The 20,992-nt window shown below is 36.9% G+C and overlaps 1 protein-coding gene across 2 annotated transcripts in view; it reads right to left on the bottom strand.

Moving 5' to 3' along the window:
* adam23b (ADAM metallopeptidase domain 23b) overlaps nt 1-20,992 on the bottom strand; it is a 67,134-nt gene that overhangs the window by 22,150 nt on the left and 23,992 nt on the right. For both annotated transcript variants that reach the window (XM_088352610.1, XM_088352608.1), the window contains 10 exons: nt 17,862-17,944; nt 17,681-17,744; nt 13,214-13,286; nt 12,915-12,982; nt 12,695-12,754; nt 10,039-10,107; nt 5,309-5,475; nt 3,476-3,560; nt 3,316-3,403; nt 1,866-1,917 (listed from right to left, as the gene is read on the bottom strand). In XM_088352610.1, the coding sequence (XP_088208736.1) occupies nt 1,866-1,917; nt 3,316-3,403; nt 3,476-3,560; nt 5,309-5,475; nt 10,039-10,107; nt 12,695-12,754; nt 12,915-12,982; nt 13,214-13,286; nt 17,681-17,744; nt 17,862-17,944 (809 nt within the window). The remainder of the gene's footprint in view (nt 1-1,865; nt 1,918-3,315; nt 3,404-3,475; nt 3,561-5,308; nt 5,476-10,038; nt 10,108-12,694; nt 12,755-12,914; nt 12,983-13,213; nt 13,287-17,680; nt 17,745-17,861; nt 17,945-20,992) is intronic.

Genomic DNA, 20,992 nt, shown 5'->3' with positions numbered 1-20,992 from the left:
CATTTTTGGGGTGTTGCGTTTGGACTGTAGTTGAAACAGTCCTTTTCTTACTTTCACCATTCTCATCGTAGAAAAATCAAACGCCAGCAGCCTCGTGAAATTATTCTCCTCCCCCTCATCCCGTCGCCTCCTTTTCTCCAGTATAATGCGCTACATGGCTGGAACATCAAGGAACTCAGTTGAGGTATTGTTAACACATACTTAATCGAGAAAATATTTAATTTAACCTTCTAAGGACATCTCAAACTATGCATCCTGCCTAAAAGGAATGGTAAAGCATTTTTACGCCACATTTGTGTTTTCTCAATAACGTCCACATGTCCACAAATATCATCTGAAGTAAAAAAGTAACGTCCTGAAATAATTTCCACTCATTTCGGAATCAGTTGTGCAATATAGAAGGAAAATTATTTTTACAATTTCAATTAGACAGCAGAAAGTTATATGTAAAAAAACATTTATAAAGTACAGTACTTTTAATTGAAAGTACAGTACTTTTAATTGTTAAACAAATGCTTGAGCCTGGTTTGTTTCTACTTAGTAGGTTTGGACTACAGCGGGTCGTTTTTGGAAAGCAACCCTTGCGAAAAGTGAGGGATAACTTTATGTACTGTGCTGCAAAAAAATAACTTTTTGGAATGTATAGAAAAGAATGTAGCAAGACATGTTAGATGATTGTTCCAATAAAAGATAATTTTGCTAATTTTAGGGATATTGATCTTATTTTATCCCCAAAAATCGTAAAATATGTTTTTTATTATAATTGTCATTATATATTCATAATTGAATTGTTGTTATAGTTGTTATAGTGCCGACACGTAAAGCCTGTCTTTGGCAATGAAAGTTAAACAAGAATGTATAAACAGAGGTTGGATTAACCGACAACCTGAACGTTCTGAGTGACGTTTTAGGACCTGACCTGGGCCAGAATTTGGGTCGGGCTCGGACTTAAGATCTTTTCTCTGCTTAAGGCCTAATTGGGAAATGTATGGCCCACCACTGCCCAACCCTTACCTACAACCCTCTTAACGCTAACGCTTAAACGTAACCATTTAAGGTAGTATTTTCCCATATCATCAGAAAACAAGTTAAAAATATAGCAGAGTAAGATTATTATGGCATAAATAGAACAAAATAGTCAGCCAGACAATGGCTTACACTAAACTCATAGCATATATAGTTACAGTTCACATCCTTTTTTAATGAACCCGAATCACACCATTGCTAACTGTTTTAAGAATAATAAATCTTGTGGCGTGACAGTAGCTCAGAAGGTACTGTACAGCACTCGCCTTGGGACTGAGAGGTTCAATTCCTGGCTTCCCCAAGTTAAAGGTGGAAGTGTCCTTGGGCAAGACACTGAACCCCTTACGCCCCCGATAAGGAGGAGGCGCTTTGCATGGATGTCGCGGCTATCAGTGAGTATGTGTGTGTCTGAATGGGTAAGTGTGAGGGCGACATGGTGGCTGGGTGGTTAGCACACAGCCCCACGATGCAGAGGTCTATCGCGGTCTCCCCTTGCGGAGTTTGCATGTTCTTCACGTTCTCTGCTGCGTTGGTTTCCTCCGGTAACTCCGGTTTCTTCCCTCATTCCAAAAACAGGTTTATTCACCCATCTAAATTGCCCTTAGGTGTGAATGAGCGAGTGAGTTAGTTATATGTCCCTGCAACTAGCTGGCAAGTTCAAGTTGTCCCCTGCCCACTGCCTGAAGATAGCTGGGATGGGCTTCAGCACCATCTGCAACCCAAATAAGGATTTGTGGCGCAGAGAATTGATGGATTAATCATCCGCACCCTGAGAACATTTCTTCATTCCTGCCACTATACAACCCAATGTGGTAAAGCCAATTAATGCCGGACATTACCCAGTGTCCTCCATTATGCAGCCAGTCCACGAGTCAGTGCAACCGCATTCCTCTGCAAATCAGAAATGACAGGAAAGGGCACATGATCAGCAATGACAGATTTCAGTCCTTTCTATTTTTACATTTATCACGTCATGCAGATAAATGAAAACCAAATGATAAAGACTACAATTCAACATTTTTACGTTCACTAGTATACTTTCACATTCTGCAGTTCAATGAGGAACAAATATAGTTTGGATTACATTTTATTTGGAGATGTTGTGAATGATTTTGTTAGATACAAGAAAAACGCAAATTAATCTTATATTAGATCTCTTAAAGAGGTGCACATTATGTCCTGTCAATTCATAATCAGGGAAACCATGATATGAATAAATATACGATTTGATTTGTGCGCTATTCTTAGCCCAACATCTTGTTTAAAGTCTAGCATCAAATGCAATTTAAAGGCACTCTAAGGTCGTGCCTTATATTCAGCACTGTACTTTAATAGGATAAAGAGGTTAAAAAAAATACAAGCAGTTAAATCCACAAAAAATATATTTTTCCACAGAAAAAAATCCCCGATTATTAAGATTACACCATAATCATCAAAGCCAAAGGAACGGAAGGCTGAAAATATTAAATGTTATCTAAGAAATGAGGACAAATGAATAACACAAAGCTCTCATAAAACAAAGCAAATAAGTCAGGAATTTAAAAATAACCTAATTGATGAATTGATGCCAAAAAAGGGCAAAATCAATTTCAAGATAAATAAATCTAAAAAAATATAACAGAAAAGCAAATAAATAGAAAGAAATGAATATCAAAAAATTAAAAATATGTGGAAAAAAATAGAAAAAAAATACAAAAAAAGACAAATATGAATAGAAAAAAATTGCGAAAAAGAGATACACAAAATCAAGACGATAGAAGAAATGGGAAATAATGGGAAAAAATTGAATTTAATATATAAAAAATGTGAATAAAAATAAAAATACAAAAAAAGAAAATAAAGAGAAACAAATTATAAAAGGAATAGGAAAATAAATAGACAATAAAATGAAACAAAATCAAATGCAAACATAAAAAAAAGAATAAATTATAACTGGACAAACAAAAAACACACAAAAACCTGAAAAATACAGCTGTTTTTCGTGCAAATATTTTGATGTTCCCTTTGTTAAAGAAAATAAAGATTTAAAATGAATAGCAAAAAGGTCAAACAATTAAAAAAAAATATTCAAAAAACAAATACAAAAATTAAAGAGAAAAAAAAAACAATCAAAATGGAAAATAAGAAAAAATGGAAAAGATAACAATACAAAAAAATAAAACATTTTTAGGGAAAAATGTCATACTTATGTCTATACAAATATAAGGCCTTCCCAAAAAAGTCCCTGAAAATCCTAGGTAAGTATTCCAAACTGCCCTCTCGGTAAGAAAGATCAAGTTAAAGGTATACTTCTCTTGGATGCGGGGTCCCACTGGATGGCCAGATTCTGAGCCAAGCTCTGAGATAAAGAACCAGCCATGGACCAGGTACTGCCGTACTGTGAGAGCAGGAGCAGGGTCTGTCAAAACCTTACAGACCACGAATCCACTTAGAGTGCAGTCAATCTGACCTCATTGACGCCAACCCCCCGGCTCACTGAACACATGCCTCCGAAGTAGGCTGCACTGCTTCTGCGATAATGAAAGGTCACGTTTCTGTTGAGAAAAGGAACGCAAGGTAAGATCTTAAGCCCTGATCCAAGCCAGAACAGAAATTCTCTTGCCCGATTTGTACTCATTTATTTCTAATAGAGTACACACACACACATACCGAAGAAGAAGCATGTATTGGCATTATATTAAACACTTTATAATTCCTCCCTAAGATTTGGGGTTAATTGAATTGAATTGTCTTTTTTTTCTCATTGATGTCAATGTTGTGACACATTGTATGCAACGAGATTAGACATGGCACTTCAGGTTAACATGAAATGAAGATTTCAAAGAGAAAAAGGAGATAAAAAGACTATTAGGATAAAAGGCAGAAAAAAACATTGTTTAGGTAAACTGCATTGGCTCCCTGTTAGCTTAAGATGTGATCATAAGGTTCTGTTGGTAGTATACAATATCATGCATGGACTTGCTCCCTAATAACTTTCAGATTTCATTCCCCCCTATGATCCGGTCCGGAGCCTTTGGTTTGAAAATGCTGGTCTACTAGTGATCCCAAGAGCCAAGAAGAGCTCCGCAGGCACTAGAGCGTTCCTCATTCGGGCCCCGGTGCTGTGGAATGCTCTTCCCCCTGATATTCGACATGCAACCTCAGTGGAACTGTTTAAATCTAGGATTAGAATACACTTAGAACATAGTTTATGAATGACCTATATTTCTGTTGACGGTATCCGTGTATTAATTGTTATTACAACATCCAATGCAGCCTGGTCATCCTGGAAGGGGGTTTATCTCAAGTGCGGTCCAAGGTTTCTTCATTTTCCTCATACTGAGGATTTTTTAGTTTTTCCTCACCCTCATCTAGGTTTTAGATCAGGGAATGGTGTAATGATAGTTTGTGGCTTGCAATAATCTGTGGTCTATGCAGCCCTTTGAGACTCATTGTGATTAAGGGCGTCACAAATAAACATGGCTTGACTTTATATTAAGCTGTGTTGCCTGACCTTGTGGTTTGCAAAGATGTCAACAACTTTTTGGTGTCGCACTTGGTCAAGTACATATTTTTCAATTGCCATCACAGGAAGGTGCTGAAATCTGTTTTGACCAGTGGTTCTTGGAAGCCAGGTATGGAACAGGGGTAATGCCATAAAAGACCTTTCATAGTGAACCAAGAAGAAATCCGCAGGTTCAAGAGTGTTCTCCATTCAGACCCCGGTGCTGTGGAATGCTCTGCCCTCTGAGATTCGATCTGGAACCTCGGTGGAACTGTTTAAATCTAGGCTTAAAACTCACTTCTATTCTATAGCTTATGAATGATCTCTAGTTCATGTTGACAATATCTATGTATGGTTTGTTAATGCTACATCCATTGCAACCTGGTCATCCTTTTAATTTCATTTTTATAGTATATTATACTTTAATTATTGTGTTATATTTTTTGTTGTTTGTTAATGCAAAATCCACTGCAGCCTGTTCATCTTGGAAGGGGATTACCTTATGTGTGGTCCATTCTCAAGGTTTCTTCATTTTCCTCATACTGAGGTTTTTGAGTTTTTCCTTTCCCTCGTGTTGGTTTTAGATTAGGGGATGGTATAATAATAGTCTGTAGTTTGCAATGGTCTGTGCAGCCCTTTGAGACTCCTTCTAATTAAGGGCTATACACATAAACATGACTTGACTTACAAAAAAAAAAGATTTTCCTACAAAAAAAAAAGATTTTCCTGCGGTGTGAACCTTGCCTTAGTCAGGGGCAGCCATCACATGGGTGTCAAAGTGTGATTTCTCCAACTTACGAGAAGAGGTGCACGGCGTCGGCGTGGTGCTTGATGCTCTGCTGGCGGTACTTGGAAAAATCCCGCAGCATTTCCAATGGCCTGACGCTAACAGGAATCTGATCTCGATCTGTCCAGATCTCCAAAGCCACCAACACTACGCGCGTTCTCAGCTGCTCTTTGAAGACCTGGAACAAGTAAATTTGCCATAAAGCACTTCATAAATCAAACTAATAGGTGGCACGGCCTCTTTAAAGAGTTGGCAGTGTCAACAGTAAAAATAATACTTTACAAACAAGCTATACTTCTGACACACTGCAGGTCTGTTTCCAAGAAGGTTAGAAAGATGTTTATGTAACATTTTTTTTCCAAATCAGTATTGTCAAAAAACGCTACGATATGCTTTCTAAAACTAAATGACAAAGTAGCTTTTACGATTTGTTGATGGTGCTTAGGTTCTTTCACGTGTTGAGAGACCTCAAAACCAAATACTGTAGTGGAAACATAAATTTGTTCAGAACTCTTCAATACTCAATAGTTGAGTTGTCAAGCTGCTTAGAGTGCGTAATAATTCACCAATTTATAGGTCGTTTTAGCTTAAAGGGACAGTGTGTAGTAAGTAAGGAATAATATAAAAATAATTAATCAGGATGTAACTTGTGTAACTTGTTTTTAATCAGTATGTTGACAAAAAAATAAATACATTCTAACCCCATCGGCAGAAATTTGTCCTCATAGATATTCTTGTTTTAAAGGGACCATGTGTAATACTTGACCACCAGATGCCGCTGTACTGTGTAAGAAACCAGAAAACGGGTGCTACAAAACACAAGGAAGAATCCAATCTACGGAGACTCAAAGTGACCAAACTGCACTATTTCTTTCTCATTTTTAGCCCATCGTTTCACAAGGTTTTATTTATATATTTATTACCCTTAGCAGCAAGATGTGGACAATAATGTCAGCTCCCTGTAGGTGAGCCTCAGGTTTTGTAAAACAAATACATATTCCTTGACCTTCAAACATTTTTTGAATATGTAATCAACATTGTTTTTTGTGATGAATTAAGTTTTCGTCATTGTTTGTTAATGCTACATCCCTTGCATACTTGGCCATCCATTTTATTTCATTTTTATTTTCACGCAACATAGCAACGTTCGCTTGCATGAGTAGCTTTGTTATACGAATGACACTGAAGCTCACAAACAACACACTCTCACATGCACAACCAGACTCTCATACAGACCCAGTACTATACATAAACAAACGCTACTATACTCTCTCACACTTACTACTATAATCTCATACACACACGACTATGATTTCCCACACATACTACTTTACTCCAGCACTTTGCTTTCACACACACATTACAATAATCTAAGAGCAAGTGTATGAGAGTATAGCAGTGTATGAGAGTGTAGTAGTACGTATGAGAGCAAGTACGTCCCAACAGCCTTTCATAAAGGAGGAACCAAGCTTTATTTACACAGATCAGCTAACAATAATAATATTGGTGAGATATGGCATACAGGCAAGTGGCTTAGGTGAGTGGGGAGAGAAGGAAACAGTAGAAAAAAGTTAAAGATGTCTCAATCACGGGACGCGACCTTCACATTCACCACTAGTATTTTTTTTGAATGAACAAAGTATTTTCACACTACTGGGGGTTTCTACTGGACTGTCTCAGAAAATTAGAATATTGTGATAAAGTTCTTTATTTTCTGTAATGCAATTAAAAAAACAAAAATGTCATACATTCTGGATTCATTACACATCAACTGAACTATTTCAAGCCTTTTATTATTTGAATATTGCTGATTTTGGCTTACAGCTGAAAAAAACTCAAAAATCCTATCTCAAAATATTAGAATACTTCCTCAGACCAAGTAAAAAAATAATTTTATTACAGCAAAACTAAATCAAACATTTGAAAATGTCCATTGATGCACTCAGTACTTGGTTGGGAATCCTTTTGCACGGATTACTGCATCAATCCGGCGTGGCATGGAGGCAATCAGCCTGTGGCATTGCTGAGGTGTTATTGATGCCCAGGATGCTTCGATAGCGGCCTTCAGCTCATTTGCATTTGTAGGTCTGGTGTCTTTCATCTTCTTCTTAACTATACCCCAGAAATTCTCGATGGGGTTCAGGTCAGGGGAATTAGCAGGCCAATCAAGGACAGTGATGCCATGGTCAGTGCACCAGTTACTGGTGGTTTTGGCACTGTGGGCAGGTGCCAGATCATGCTGGAAAATGAAATCCTCATCTCCATAGAGCTTTTCAGCAGATGGAAGCATGTAGTGCTCTAAAATCTCTTGGTACACAGTTGCATTTACTCTGGACTTGATGAAACACAGTGGACCAACACCAGCAGCTGACATGGCTCCCCAAACCATTGCTGACTGTGGGAACTTCACACTGGATTTCAAGCAACTTGGATTTTGCTCCTCTCCAGCCTTTCTCCAGACTCTGGCGCCTTGACTTCCAAATGAAATGCAAAACTTGCTTTCGTCTGAAAAGAGGACTTTGGACCACTCTGCAACTGTCCAGTGCTTCTTCTCCATAGCCCAAGTCAGACGCTTCTTCCGTTGTCTTGAGTTCAGAAGTGGCTTGACCATGGGAATACGGCTATTGTAGCCCATTTCCCGGACACGTCTGTGAACTGTGGCTTTTGATTCCTGGACTCCAGCTTCAGCCCACTGTCTTTGAAGCTCCCCCAAATTCTGGAAGCGGCTCTTCTTCACAATTTTGTTAAGACTGCGGTCATCTCTCTTGGTTGTACAGCGTTTCCGGCCACATTTTTCCCTTCCAACAGACTTTTTGTGGATATGCTTTGAAACTGCACTCTGTGAACAGCCTGCTCTTTGAGAAATTTCTTTTTGTGTCTTACCCTCCTGATGGAGGGTATCAATGATGGTCCTCTGGACAGCAGACAGATCAGCAGTCTTCCCCATACTTGTGATTTAGTTTACTGAACCAAGCTGAGTGTTTTTAAGGCTCAGGAAACCCTCGCAAGGTGTTTCGAGTTAATTAGATGATTCAGGTGATTAGTTGAATAGCCTACTTGTATACTTTTTCATGATATTCTAATATTTTGAGATAGGATTTTTGAGTTTTCTTAAGCTGTAAGCCAAATTCAGCAATATTCAAATAATAAAAGGCTTGAAATAGTTCAGTTGATGTGTAATGAATCCAGAATGTATGACATTTTTGTTTTTTTAATTGCATTACAGAAAATAAAGAACTTTATCACAATATTCTAATTTTCTGAGACAGTCCAGTATATAATATCTACTGGTCCTTTTAACTTCTAAACGAGACTAAACTAAACTGATACTTTAAATGGTTAAAGTGCAGCTTTAGTTTTACTTTGGGTGCACCGTTTTAGGCGTTCTGGAAAAAAATACTAGTTACTGTTTTCTAGGGTTAAGGAAAAACGATTATGATCTTTCACAAGATTACTATTCTCTTTCCTGAAGTAGAAATATTTGACGATTCTCAAAACAAAACAAAACACAAAACAAAAACACAAAAAGACAAAAAAACAAAAACAAAATAAATTATCAAGAAAATCATGGTGAGCTTAAAGACCAGAGACATACTGTTGGAGATTTTAAATATTAGAGACTAAAGACTAATTGTGAATGTCTATTTCCAGTTATGCCACAGATGATGTCTAAAGACTAAGAAATATTTTTTAAATGGACTTCAGTTGAAAAAGACAAATTACATGACTATAATGAGCATTGCTTACACTGCAAAAATAGAAATCTTACCCCTTTGACAGAAGATTTGCAAAATATAAAAATATGTGTTCGAATTTTCAGATATTTTATCAGGTTTTTATTAAAATTAAAAAAAAAATTAATAATAAGAAAACTTGTCTTATCTTGAATTGAACAAATTCAATTTTATATATTTTTTCCAATATTCGTAAAAAATATTTCTTAAAATTAACAACATTTTTTCCCATCTTCTAGATAATTTTTCTTCTTTTAAGTATGTTTTTTTTTAATTATTCCATAGAGATACAAGATAAAGTTTCTTAAAATAAGCCCATCCATACCTCTACAGCAGTGGTCTCCAATGTGGTGCCCACGGACACTAGGGTGCCCCCTAAGGACAGCTGAGGTGCCTGCAGCCCTGTTCTGAAAATAGCTCACCAGAGCTGCGTCATTGTGATTCTCTAGTAAAATGCTTTTTTTTCCCAGTGGTAGACTGATTCTATTTATCCCTACTTGCTGTAATTCACCTGGTAATAACATAGCAACAACATAATAATGAAATGATAAGTTGTTATTTTAGAATTGCATATCAAACTGTGTTCCCTTTGCGCTAATTAGTACCAAAAAGTAGCTCTCAGCTTGAAAAAGGTTGGAGACCCATGCTCTACAGTAATGAGCGCAATTCTCTGCCTTTGGGGCAAGGATGTCTTTTACGCAGTGTAGCAAACAAAGTTTGTGTTGGATTGGAGCAAAACACCTCATTTTCTGTTTTTTAGTCAGAATTGGCATTTTAGAATATCCAGAAAAGTCTCCTTTATGCACAGTTCCAAAAAAGGAGTACTGGAATCCCCCTAAATAAAAAAATCACAGTAAGGGCAGAAATATGAGGATTAGCTCACTAAGACAATATTGCCACCTTCTTGTTAGTTGAGTCATTCTGGACTGGACGTGTTTGTCCGACTGAGAAACAAACACAGCCGCTCAAAAACAAGTCCGGTAGAAAGAAGGGAAGCTCTTACTCACAGCATCCACAAGATTGACCACAGACTTGGCAAAGTTCCTGGTGTGCTGCTTGGTTTTGTAGCGTTTGTACTGCAGAAACACAACAAAAATAATAAGTAAGATTTGAAGAGGATCAACTTATTGTTCTTTCGCATGTTCATTTGAATTCGGGTTGCTGGTATGTGGGTTATCAAAATAAAGCTCGTAAAACAATGAGCAGTTCTTTTAAAGGGTTTATTTACAGAATATTCTGGCGGCAAATGAGTCACAGACAATGCCTGCAGTGTCACGAAGATGCACTTTGAGTTCTGCTTCTCTGTATTTTCTTTCTCTCCTGCTCTCTCGCCCTCTCTTTGTCGACCTTACCTTATTTCAGGGGTGGGCACCTATTTGGAGTGGCGGGGTGCACTTGTTTAAAACATTTGGCCAAGGAACCGGACCTGGAGACCTTTCCATTTTTACACTTATTAAACAATATATGTGCAGATATCTACATGTTTTATTCTTATTTTATGTTTGTTTATAAATAAACTCATTAAACTGGTTTTAAAACACTCATAATTAACTAAAGATAATATATTATGTCCCTCTTTTAAGTACTTAATTTGATATGTATATATATATTTTAGTATCTCTGCAGTAAGATTTTTTAAATATATATATATATATATATATATATATATATATATATATATATATATATATATATATATATATATATATATATATATATATATGTGTGTGTGTGTGTGTAGGGGGCAATGATGCTTCACCTGACAACGTCAAATACAAACGAATGCTAGTTGCTGTTAGCACAAGGAAAGAAGAAATTCAATGGCCTAGTGAAGCCACCACAGTAGGCATGTTAGCATCATTTTTAAGCAGACTTGTTATACAAAAGTCAATTCCATTGAAGTTGGGAAAAAGTTTAAAATGTCAGTAAAATTAGAATAGAATGACTTGCAAACCTTTTCTAACCCATATTTAAATGAATACACCACAAAGACAAGATTATCCATGTTCAAACTCATAAACTTTATTTCCATAAGCAAATAATGATAAACTTAGAATTTTATAATTGCAACAAGTGCCAAAGTAGTTGGGAAAGGGGCTTCTTCACCATTGTGTTACATCACCTTTCCTTTTAATAACACTCAATAAACGTTTAGGAAGTGAGGAGACTAGTTGTTGAATCGTTGATAGTGGAATCCTTTCCCATTCTTGCTTTATGTACAGCTTCAGCTGTTCAACAGTCCGGGGTCTCCTTTGTCTTATTCTGCGCTTTATAATGCGCCACACATTTTCAATGGGAGACAGGTCAGGACTGCAGGCAGGCCAGTCAAGCACCCGCACCCTCTTACTACGAAGCCACGCTGTCGTGAGACGTGCAGTGTGTGGCTTGGCATTATCCTGCTGGAAGAAGCAAGGGCGCCCATGGTAAAGATTCTGTTTGGATGGCAACATACTTTGTTCCAAAACCTGAATGTACTTTTCTGCATTAATGGTGCCTTCACAGATGTGCAGGTTACCCATTCCTTGGCCACTCATGCACCCCCATACCATCACAGATGCTGGCTTTTGCACTTTGCGTGCATAACAGTCTGGGTGGTTCTGTTCTTCTTTGGACCGGAGGACACGACGTCCACAATTTCCAAACACAATTTGGAAAACTGACTCATCAGACCACAGAACACTTTTCCACTTTGTATCAGTCCATTTTAGATGGGCTCGGGCCCAGAGAACCCTGCGGCGTTTCTGGATGTTGTTGATGAATGGCTTACGCTTTGCAACATAAAGTTTTAACCCACACTTACGGATATAGCGTCGAACTGTATTGACTGACAGTGGTTTTCCAAAGTGTTCCTGAGCCCATGTGGTGATGTCCTTTACACATTGATGTCGGTTCTTAATGCAGTACCGCTTGAGGGCTCGGAGGTCACGGGCATTCAATAATGGTTTACGGCCATGCCGTTTACGCACAGTGATTTCTCCAGATTCCCTGAACCTTTTCACAATATTATGGACTGTAGATGATGATATCCCTAAATTCCTTGCAATTGTACTTTGAGGAATGTTGTTTTTAAACTGTTCAACAATTTGCTCACGCAGTTGTTCACAAAGAGGTGAACCTCGCCCCATCCTTGCATGTGAATGACTTAGCTTGTTCGGGTCTCCCTTTTTTATACCCAGTAACAACTCTCACCTGTTGCTAATTCATCTGTTCACCTGCAAATAGTTGGTTGATTTCCATTCATCCACTTTCTGAGTAGTTATTGACACCTGTCCCAACTATTTTGGCACGTGTTGCTGTCATCAAATTACAGAGTTGATGATTTTCTCCCAAAACAATAAAGTTTATGAGTGAAGACAATAAATATGTTGTCTTTGCTGTGCATTCATTTAAATATGGGTTGAAAAGAATTTGCAATTTACTTGGATCAATTTTTATTTGCAATTAACACACTTTCCCAACTTCATTGGAATTGAGTTTTGTATTTAATGCGTGGTCAGACTGCAGAGAAACATGGCAGTAATTCCAAGCATTAACAAACACTTCACCCAAAATCTAAGCTCTTTTGAAACCTAGAAAACATAAAATTAAAATTCAAGCATTTTCAAAGATTTCAAGAATCTTAGACTTTACAGTTAATGGTATCATATCTAGAACTTTACCTACCATATTGTGGTCACTGACAATCATGACCTCCAAGTATTTCATCTCCTCAAATACCGATATCTGTAACAAAAGAAAACACTTTTTCTCACTGCAACAGAACCTTTGTGTAATACTTTTGGAATTCAGGTAAAAACTACTCAAACACTCACCAACATTACATAACAATTTACAGGTGGGTAAAAAAACAAGTAACTTCAGAGGGAGGAGATCAGACACTCACGGCTCGTTTTTTCCGCCGCATCAGCCAGGAGAAGTCATCAAGCTCCATGAAGAGGCTCTCTTCCTCCTCTTTGAGGGAAAACAATACACAAAAATAAATACATAACTAAACCCAGCCGCCATATTTGGTAGTCTGGATATTCAACATTTCCTATTGACCCACCACTTGTTTTACTGCAGTTGTATGTATAGCAAACGACAGTTAAAGAAAAGAGAAGACATGCGTGACAGAATGGGGTGGAGGCCCCTAAAGAAAGGATGTTTTTGAGGATTAGGTTTGACAGTGTTGTAAATCTCTACCCAGTTTCTGTGACTCATTTTTCCACTGAAAAGAGGCAGTTCGTCGTAGCTGGTGAGGCCTTCCAGTTGAATCCTGAGGGGTGAGAGGATAATCAGCAGTTAAAGGCTTGATCTAGGGGGAAAGATCCAGGTAGGGGTTTATTTTACAGTCCTTATAGTCCTTAGCTTCACAATAAACAGTAAGCTAAATTTAATCTTGCAGAGATTTAATAAGCCCTGTTTACAGGGTTCGGACGTCTTTTTCATGGCCAAATGTAAGCATTTTTTGTAGACTTTCAAAGCCAAATTTTCAATTTCTCCAGTACCATTAAAGGAATTTTACAGGCTCGAGGCGTCGTTTTAATTCACTTTCTGGAAAAATTTCTACATATTACCTATGTATTTTTTTTATTGAAGTTCATTATGTTTATTGTACTGTCACGCAATGCTAAATCCATTGCTTTTATCATGATGAGAAAGTTTCTTCTAAAGGACCTGAAAGATTCCCTGCAGAACAAGTAAAAGTTAGCATTGGGTTATGATTAGCATGGCAAAGACAAGAACCTTTCTATAAACACTTAACAAAAATAATCGACATTAGATTGTGAAACTTTCTTTTCCAGGACCAGAAGGTTTTTTGACCTAACGAGAATGTATTTTTTAGGACAAAAAAAACAACAGAGGCTAGCTTAGGGCTATAATAGAAAAATCAAGAACTAGAATATTTTAAACCTGACAAAACAATTATTTTCCTAATGAAACAATGTTCTTGTCAAGATGAGAAACGTTCTCATCAAGACCAGAGAAGTATTTTTGTCTTTCTTGTCAGAATGACAAACATTACAATAAGAATTGTTTTGTTCAGGACAAGAAAACAATACAGCAGGGGTTGGGAACGTATGGCTGTCGAACTATTTATGGTTCTTTTCATGAGTACATCTGGCACGGAGACAAAATGGAAAGTTATATACTGCTTTGTTACATGCAAAGCCGAAAGGTAGCACATGCAAAGCCAGGAGAACGGAAGCTCATTGAACAATTTATGTTCACTGTTCAGACTCTTTATGATGAAAACCCACAGAACAAACAGTAGACACCCAAAGACCCTAGCAAAGCACCCAAAGCAATTTGATTGGGTGAGCGGTCGGAATGAGCGGAGCTATACACATATCACGCGCACTGCTTTTTTCCCTTTCCCAGTGCCGTCTGCACCGAGGGTAATACATTGGTATCCTCCTTTGCAGTGTTTGTGACATTTCTAAGAAAGAACTTTGCTCGCACCTTGTTTTTAAACAATTATTTAAGCCAAAAATGACGGTCAAAATGAACCTCAGCACTTAAGTAACTGCCGGAGGGGAGGGAGACAAATTATAAATGGTACATTTATATTGATGAGGGGCACAAGCTCTCGCAAAATTATTATTTCATAGATTTTATCAAATAAAATGTGCTGAAGAGTTAGCTTCGTCTGGAGAGCATGTTTTGTTTAATTTTATCCTAAAATATATGGTGTGGCTCTTTAAAAAAACAAATCTATATTTATATATTTTTGCTTCTAAGGCTCCCAAATTCCTGCAGTACAGGCTAGCATGGGGACACAATAACATAAAGTAGTTAGTACAAGAAAGTTTCTCATTTGGAACAGAAAGTTAATCAACATGAAAATGTGCGTTTGTAATAACAAAAAAACATTTTTTTTCCTCCGTAGTCTGACATTGTGGCGTCAACCTTTCTTTTTCCTTCCTACTTCCTCTCTTTTATCACGGGAAGCAGAGGTTCGATCCAGGGAGATGACCTCGTGCTCCCCCATTCCTCACCTTCTCGTTCTCAATCTCGAAATTACATTCTTTTCTCTCTCCACCCTTTCCTATCGTTAAACTCTCATCTTCAAGCAATGTTTGCACAATATGTAATGTATTTATTGCATATTTTATATTGTATTGACGCTATAATATACGATGTAATATTATTGGTCTGTTACCTGTAGTAACACAGTTATCAATGTTTTCTTCTGTTACAAAAACTATTGTTTGCTGTATGCTTGAATTTTATTGTTGTGTTTTCAAGGATCCAATTGAAATTTTGGATGAAGTGCCGGATTTTTATGTGACTGATTTGAAAATAGATTAAGGTTGATTCTGAAATCCTATCGGCGCGCATAATAGTAGATTTTTTTCGACTAATAATAGGTTTATCAATCATGTACAGGACTGGTCATGAAACTGAAAAAGAAAAAAAGAGAATTATTAAAACAATATTAACCAATCTTATATTATGCCATCCAACACCCTAAACCAAGTGCCTTAAGAGTGTTCTTTGACTATATTTTTATGCTACAAAGAATTATGCATTGAAAGTGGATTGCGTAGTTAGAGGTGTCCTTAAAAAGTTCAAAAATAAATAATTTCTCTACAGGTGGATGCTAACGAGTACATGCTAAAAGATACCAGCTAACAACTTTCTCAAGGTTTCTTTATTTTCCTCATGTTAAGATTTTGAGTTTTTCCTTGCTCTCATGTAGGTTTTAGATCAGGGGATGGTGTAATAATAGTCTGTAGTTTGCTATAGTATGTGGTCTGTGCAGCCCTTTGAGACCCCTTGTGATTAAGGGCGTCACAAATAAACATGACTTGACTTGTATATGAGTTGCCTGTGAGCTGTACAAACTTGTTTCGCACCAGCTAGGAATATCAGTTCAACAAAAGAGGCAGGAAATTTAATTTGAAGTCTTGTATGTGAGAGAAAAGGGATGGGATTTAATAAGTTTACATCGTCCCACTCCCTTTCAGGCATTCTGTTATGATTTAGGTTATATTTACATGTGTACACAAAGAATAGAACTGCCTGAAATTAATGACTAAATGTTAAAAATAAATAAATGTAAATGTAGAGTCCACCAACCCCCTGCCAGGAAACCTTCAAGCACGTTGACATCTATTTTTTTTTCATACCTCGAACGGACATGGTACATTTACTGGTTTACGCTTGCACCACTCAAAGGTAAGTTAAACCAAATGGGTAATGAGACATTAGAGTGGTATTGATCGGATCCAAGGGCTGACAAGACATATTTTCAAATGAAGAAATCATAAAGTCGAACATGATTATGACCGCTTAGACGTTGTTATGAATAAAGAATTGTGTAAAGAACTTAAGATACCGCAAGCTTTGATCTTTAATTACTTTCTTGAGAAGATTCGTTTCGGCATACTTGAACGGTAAACCGCATGAATGTTGTAATTTGACAAGATTATGAAAACTGACTTTCGCAGAAGCCGGTGCATGCGTCAAGGAGGAGCATAAAATATGCTGGGGTGAGCAAAAACGTATAGATACAGTCACAATAGGGCCACACTTTTCTTCTTCATCCCACAGAAACAAAGAGTACTTTTCTTACTTACAATAGATATAAAAGAAAATTTATTTTGATTTCATACCAATTCTTGGTGTTTCAAATGACTATCTACATATATATCCCCAATCATTTTTCCTCTTTTTACATTTTTGGTAACATTTTAAAAAACTTCCCACAACAAATATTTATCAGGTATTGCAGTGATGTAATTCTTTTAATTCTGTTTTATTATTAAATACCAGTTAATGATAAGGAAGTGTTGCAAAATTACTGCCTAACTAGATTTTCTTTGTTCCACTAATCTGCCTTTTGGCACAGATTAGAGAAGCATTGAAAATAAATACAATCTCAATTTTATCAGTCAGTCCTTGCCAATTGTGATTTGAATTGATTTGAAACAATAAACCTTAACAACACAAATTTATTTCAATGTTTTGTTGCATAGAATATATATATATTTTTTTAATACCGAAGAGTAATTTTAAAGGAGTTTTAGCATAAACCTAATACATTTATCATAAAAAAACATAGGGTCACACATTTGTGCCAATTTTTTTTGGGGATACAACAATTCACTGGTTAGGGTTGGTAAATCCATCCATCCATTATCTGCACCGTTTATCCTCAGTAGGGTCACGGTGGTGCTGGAGCCCATCCCAGCTATCTGCGGGCAGTGGGCAGGGGACACCCTGAACCGGTTGAGGGTTGGTAAATGTAGTTTAATATTGAGCACAAACTTAAACTCTCAAATTCATTCCTCTTGATTTCACAAGGTAGACATATTAAAAATACGATTTTATCACATTTTTTAGATCTATTTCTCAGCAATCTATTCTGGTACATAAAAGTAAAGATTTCCAGAAAAAGATTATGAGGCTCGCAGCTTGAAACTCCAGTGCAGCCCTCATGCTTTAGGAATTTTTTAAATTTATCAGTGGTGGTCTTTTTCTGCGTGGCCTGTCGAGAACCGATCAAACTTAATTGTACGTGTTGAAAGTTTAATCGTGGGTAAAAAACTACCTTCCGCAATCAATGGTTAAAAAGGAAACCATGCTTGCATATACTGCAAAGCTGTCAATTTCTCTTCAAGCGATGACAGACACAAATCTCAATATTCTTAGCCAATAACTTACGCTCGAATGATTCTGTCTTAGCGGCTCAATTAGATACACGTAGGCTCCGTCGTCAAACATTCCACTGGAAAAAGAGAGAGAGTCAGCTCGATACTGGGTCAATATTAGAAAAAGGAGCTGAGATATTGTGTGCATGAGTCCCGAAATATAGTGTGAATAGCACACAATTTTGTTCACTTACTGCAGCCCGTCGCAGGTAGATAAGGCCACACGGGAGCCACTGTTGCCTCTCACCTGCCCATGGTAGTAACAGTGCTCACCACCCTGAGGGAAAAGGACACAATGTGCAAGTTCAGCATCACAGCAGCTGTAGCAATGCAGCCAGTTCCTTCAGTACACACACATACATTACAGATGTATTCAGTGTGGAGCAGGAATGACCTTTTTGGGGGTTATACAGCAGTAAGTCCGGTTTGAAACTTAAAAAAACATGTGGTCAAACAAGTTTAATTATCATGTTTTGAAGTCAAATCAACTGATGAAGAAGAGAGGGAAGGGGAAGCCAAAGAACAAAAAAATGAACCTGACGTAAAGGAATGATGACAAGAAGAACCAGAACAAGACTAAACTGATAAAAAAGAAATGGAGGAACCCAACAAAGAATAAAATGAACCTCATGAAGAAGTGGAAAAGTAACATAATGAACAAAAAAAAATAAAATAAACTGCCGAAGAAGGATGATAATCAGAAGAACAAGATTAAAATGATAAAGAAGAAAAAGAAGAATACAAAGAAAAATAAAAAGAACCTCATGAAGAAGTGGAAGAACACAAAGAACAACAAAATTAACCTGATGATAAAAAATGATGACAAGAAGAAAAAACAAGATCAAATTGATAAAGAAAAGGAAGAACCCAAAATAGAATAAAATGAACTCCACGAAGAAGTGGAAGAAAAACATAGTGAACAACTGATTAAGACGAATGAAAACAAGAAGAACAAAAACAAGATTAAAATGATGAGGAAGAAAAGGAAGAACCCAAAGAAGAATAAAACGAACCACATGAAGAAGCAAAAGAAGAACAACATAATAAACCTGATGAAAAAGAATGATAACAAGAATGACAAGTACAAGATTAAACTTATAAAGGAAAGCAAAAATCCAAAACACCCAAATGAGCCTCATGAAGAAGTGGAAGAAGAACATTAAGAACAACAAAATTAACCTGATGAAGACGAACGATAGCAAGTATAACAAGAACAAGATTGAAGGAAGAAAAGGAAGAATCCAAAGAGGAAGAAAATGAACCTCATGAAGGAGTGGAAGTAGAACAAAATGAACCTAATGAAGTAGAAATAAAACAAGAAGAAGAACAAAACCAATTCAAAGAAAAACAAAATCAACCCAATGAAGAAGAGGAAAAAGAACACAATGAACACTGAAATTAATGTGGTGTAGTATAACAAAAACAACAAGAAGGACAATGTTAAACTGAAGACAAAAAGAAGAACCACAAGACAGATAAAATAAACTTGACAAAAAAGAAAAAAAAAGAAAAAGGATCACGACAAGAGGAAGATGACAACAAGAGGATAACAATGGTGATGAAAACAAGAACAACAAAATTAACCTGGTGAAGAAGAACGAAAACAAGAAGAAGAACAAGATTAAAATAATGAAGAAGAAAAACAAAGAATAAGATTAGATTGATGAAGAAAAACAAGAACAAGGACAGCAACAAGAGGAAGATTAGAACAGGTTGAACGAGAACGAGAAGATGACAAAGGAGAAGAAACAAAAAGAACAACAGAATTAACCTGATGTAAAAGAGAAAAAAAACTCAAGGAACATCAAAAAATAACTTGATAAGGAAGAACTAAAAAAAAGACTAAAAACACAAGAACAAGATTAAACCGATTAAGAAGAAGAAGAAGATTCACCTGATGAAGATGAACAACAACAAGGACAACAAGAATAAGAAGACAAAAACAAGAAAATGACGATAAAATAGAACCCAAAAAGAAACACAATTAACCTGATGAAGAAGAATGAGAAAATAATTCAATACTTTTATAGATCGTTCTTAAGGACTTCTTTCTAATGATTAAAAAAAATACCCTTAAAATTAATTCATGCATACATATTTTAACAGAGAAGATCAGCAGAACATATCAATGAGAGAGCAGAGAAATGCTTGTCAGTGACAGCCAGCACTGTGGCCAGAGCCAGAATTCGGAATCTGATTTGTTCAAGGAACAGACCCACAGGTAATATGGTTTACGTTATATTGGCCAGCACTACTAAAGGCCCGGGGCAGATTAGATTAGATCTGATTGGATAAAAATACTGGAAGCAGCAGAGACAAGAGAAATGCAATGAAATACAGTAGACCCCTTGGCATACGGTGTCCCAACTTTACGATGCGTTTACGTTATGATCCGGAATAAGTTGTTTTTTCGGCCTCTTGTGACAACTTTCCCCCCACTATACGACAACAACACATTGATTTGCATGCCGGAAAAATTACTTTGCCGTTTACATTCCTATCCCTAAGAAGCCTGTCTTTTATTGGTCGACATATATAAGATGCTAGTGAACTATTGGTTCGCGTCACAGCATCATGAAGATGCCGATATAGTAATGGCTGAACTCCCACGATGCCTTTCACTGTCCTCCTTCTGTTCAGCTCAAAGACTTTGCGAGTTAGTGTGATACAATGCTAAATGTTTTGTACTGTATTTACTTGCTGTGGGCCCTAAGACTTAAAGTGATGCTAAAGAGAGAATCGCAAATAATGATAACCAGGAAAACGAAGCTTGCATTATCAAAAAGAACGAAGAAGGCACACACATAGTTTACATTACGTATACAGTATACAATTGTAATGTGCCAGAGGGTTGGAACGCATTAGCTGTTTACCATGAGTTTATATGCCCTGACATACGCCAATTTTACCTTGCAATCCACACCTCAAAACGGATTAATGTTGTATCCCGAAGGTCAATTGTACACAGTAAAAGATCATGGATGAAATATTGAAATAACGTTTGTAAATTTCCACTCATTAGGGCTTGTCATGGCATAAGTACAAAAATTAGACCAATGTATCTATTTTTTCCCGCTGAAATACAAAAAAATTGGACGTCTCGGAGGATGTAACAGCTTGCCTTGCAGATGCTGATGTATGTTAAGGTCCCTCTGCTGTTAATAAGGATCAAAGTAGTAAAGATTCCAAAGTAGGTCCTGCTGCTATCTGTGACTCAGCTGTCAACACACATGGTGGGTGGAAGACTCTCTAGCTCTCTGTTTTTGCTTTCTTTCCCTCACTTCATCCATCCTCACTGCACTGACACTGCAGCGTGCTTTCCCTG

Source organism: Urocampus carinirostris, chromosome 14, assembly GCF_059441175.1.
Source record: "Urocampus carinirostris isolate Australia breed hairy pipefish chromosome 14, RoL_Ucar_1.0, whole genome shotgun sequence".
Lineage (NCBI taxonomy): Eukaryota > Metazoa > Chordata > Actinopteri > Syngnathiformes > Syngnathidae > Urocampus > Urocampus carinirostris.
This window is presented reverse-complemented; position numbering and strand designations above follow the sequence as displayed.